At 51.2% G+C, this 2,631-nt stretch overlaps 1 gene segment (V, D, J or C); it reads left to right on the top strand.

The window, feature by feature from the left end:
• Positions 1–1,042: 1,042 nt before the first annotated feature.
• Positions 1,043–2,631, top strand: part of LOC104406756 — a gene marked incomplete at its 5' end in the record, with an annotated part of 3,516 nt that continues 1,927 nt past the window's right edge. Inside the window, 1 exon segment of the C gene segment in view lies at positions 1,043–1,447. Within this exon segment, the coding sequence occupies positions 1,043–1,447 (405 nt within the window).

The following is a 2,631-nucleotide window of genomic DNA, read 5'->3' as shown; positions in this document are numbered from 1 at the left end:
TTCATCTTTCATCTTTCATCCTTCATCCTCATCCTCATCCTTCATCCTCATCCTTCTGCCTCCCCATCCTTCATCCTCATCCTTCATCCTTCATCCTTCTGCATCCTTCATCCCCATCCTTCATCCTCATCCTCATCCTTCTGCATCCTTCCTTCCTCATCCTTCTGCATTCTTCATCCTCATCCTTCTGCCTCCTTCATCCTCATCCTCATCCTTCTGCTTCCTTCCTTCCTCATCCTCATCCTTCGTCCTCATCCTCCATCCTCATCCTCACACCCTCATCCTCATCCTTCTGCCTCCCTCCTTCTTCATCCTCATCCTCCTGCCTCATCCTTCATCCTCCATCCTTCTGCCTCCTTCCTTCCTCATCTTTCTGCCTTCATCCTCATCCTTCTGCCTTCTCCTTCCTTCATCCTTCTGCCTTCATCCTTCATCCTCATCCTTCTCCTTCCATCCTCATCCTCATCCACATCCTTCCATCCTCATCCTTCTGCCTTCATCCTTCTCCTTCCATCCTCATCCTTCTCCTTCCACCCTTATCTTTCGTCCTTCGTCCTTCTCCTTCCTTCATCCTTCATCCTTCTTCATCCTTTGTCCTTCGTCCTTCATCCTTCATCCTTCTCCCTTCTCCTTCCTTCATTCTTCGTCCTTCTCTTTCTCCATCTTTGTCCTTCATCCTTCTCCTTCCTTCATCCTTCATCCTGATCCTTCATCCTTCTCTACCCTCATCCTCCATCCTTCTCCATCCTGGTCCTTCCTCCTTCTCCTTCCTTGTCCTTCCTCCTTCTCCATCCTTGTCCTTCATCCTTCTTCCTTCTCCATCCTTCCTTGTCCTTCCTCCTTCTCCATCCTTGTCCTTCATCCTTCTCCATCATGGTCCTTCTTCCTTCTCCATCTTCATCCTCCATCCTCCATCCTTCTCCATCCTTCTTTCCCCTTCATCCCCCTTCTCCATCCATCCTTCTCCTTCACCCTCCTCCCTCTCCATCCACTCTGCTCCCTCCTTGTCCTTCATCCCTCTCCCTTCTCCTTCACCCCACAGGTTCCCCCCCCAATGTCCCCGTCAGCCCCACGGTCACCCTGTACCCCCCGTCCCGGGAGGAATTCCAAGGTCCCTACCGCAACGCCACCATCCTGTGCCACGTCCAAGGTCCTCAACGTCCTTCCATCCAGTGGCTCAAGAATGGCCACGACCTCCAAGACGTTGCCATCACCGAGACCTTGGCCAGTGGAGGCCTCTCGGTCACCAACAGCCGCTTGGTGGTCACCGAAGCCGAGTGGGCCTCGGGGGCCATCTACACGTGCCAAGTGGATGGGGAGATGAGGAACATCAGCAGAGCTCAGGAATGTGGCTGTGAGTCCACGCTGGGGACGGGGGTTCTGGGGGGCAACCACCCCGCGGGCGTCTCGGTGGGCTTGGCCTTCACTTATGGGCCTTCAGCTCCAAGTAGATGCCACCACCCAGCGCTTCCATAGGTCCATCATGGAAGCCCAAGTAGATGCCACCACTATTGTTGCCCATAGGAGAAGGTCCATATTGTCCATAGGAGAAGCTCCATGTTGACCATAGGAGAAGGTCCATATTGTCCATAGAAGGTCCATATTGCCCGTAGGAGAAGGTCTATATAGTCCATAGGAGAAGGTCCGTATTGTCCATAGGAGAAGGTTCATATTGTCCATAGGAGAAGGTCTATATAGTCCATAGGAGAAGGTCCATATTGCCCACAGGAGAAGGTCCATATTGTCCATAGGAGAAGGTTCATATTGTCCATAGGAGAAGGTCTATATAGTCCATAGGAGAAGGTCCATATTGCCCATAGGAGAAGGTCCATATTGCCCATAGGAGAAGGTCTATATAGTCCATAGGAGAAGGTCCATATTGCCCATAGGAGAAGGTCTATATAGTCTATAGGAGAAGGTCCATAGAGTCCATAGGAGAAGCTCCATATTGCCCATAGGAGAAGGTCCATAGAGTCCATAGGAGAAGCTCCATATAGTCCATAGAAGAAGCTCCATATTACCCATAGGAGAAGCTCCATAGAGTCCATAGGAGAAGGTCCATAGAGTCCATAGGAGAAGGTCCATGTTGCCCATAGGAGAAGCTCCATGTTGCCCATAGGAGAAGGTCCATATTGTCCATAGAAGGTCCATGTTGCCCGTAGGAGAAGCTCCGTGTTGCCCATAGGAGAAGGTCCATATTGTCCATAGGAGAAGGTTCCTATTGTTAGGAGAAGCTCCGTGTTGCCCATAGGAGAAGGTCCATATTGTCCAGTCCATAGGAGAAGCTCCATATGGTCCATAGAAGAAGCTCCATATGGTCCATAGGAGAAGCTCCATATTGTCCATGGAAGGTCCATATTGCCCATAGAAGAAGCTCCTTATGGTCCATAGGAGAAGCTCCGTATTGCCCATAGAAGAAGCTCTGTATGGTCCATAGGAGAAGCTCCACATTGCCCATAGTGTGCCCTTTGGTGGCCATAGATTGGAGGCCAAGAGGTCCCCTTAAGCTCTCTATGGGGTGGTGGCCACGGTCAATGGCTCCATCTCCCTATGGAAACCATAGTGTGGGGTCTCTATGGGGGGGTGGCCATGGCCAACATGGCTTGATGGCTCCATCGCCTTCTCTAGACG

This window comes from Nestor notabilis, unplaced genomic scaffold, assembly GCF_000696875.1.
Source record: "Nestor notabilis isolate BGI_N333 unplaced genomic scaffold, ASM69687v1 scaffold5446, whole genome shotgun sequence".
Classification (NCBI taxonomy): domain Eukaryota; kingdom Metazoa; phylum Chordata; class Aves; order Psittaciformes; family Psittacidae; genus Nestor; species Nestor notabilis.
The sequence above is the reverse complement of the archived record's forward strand: the minus strand, read 5'-3'. Positions and strand labels throughout refer to the sequence as shown.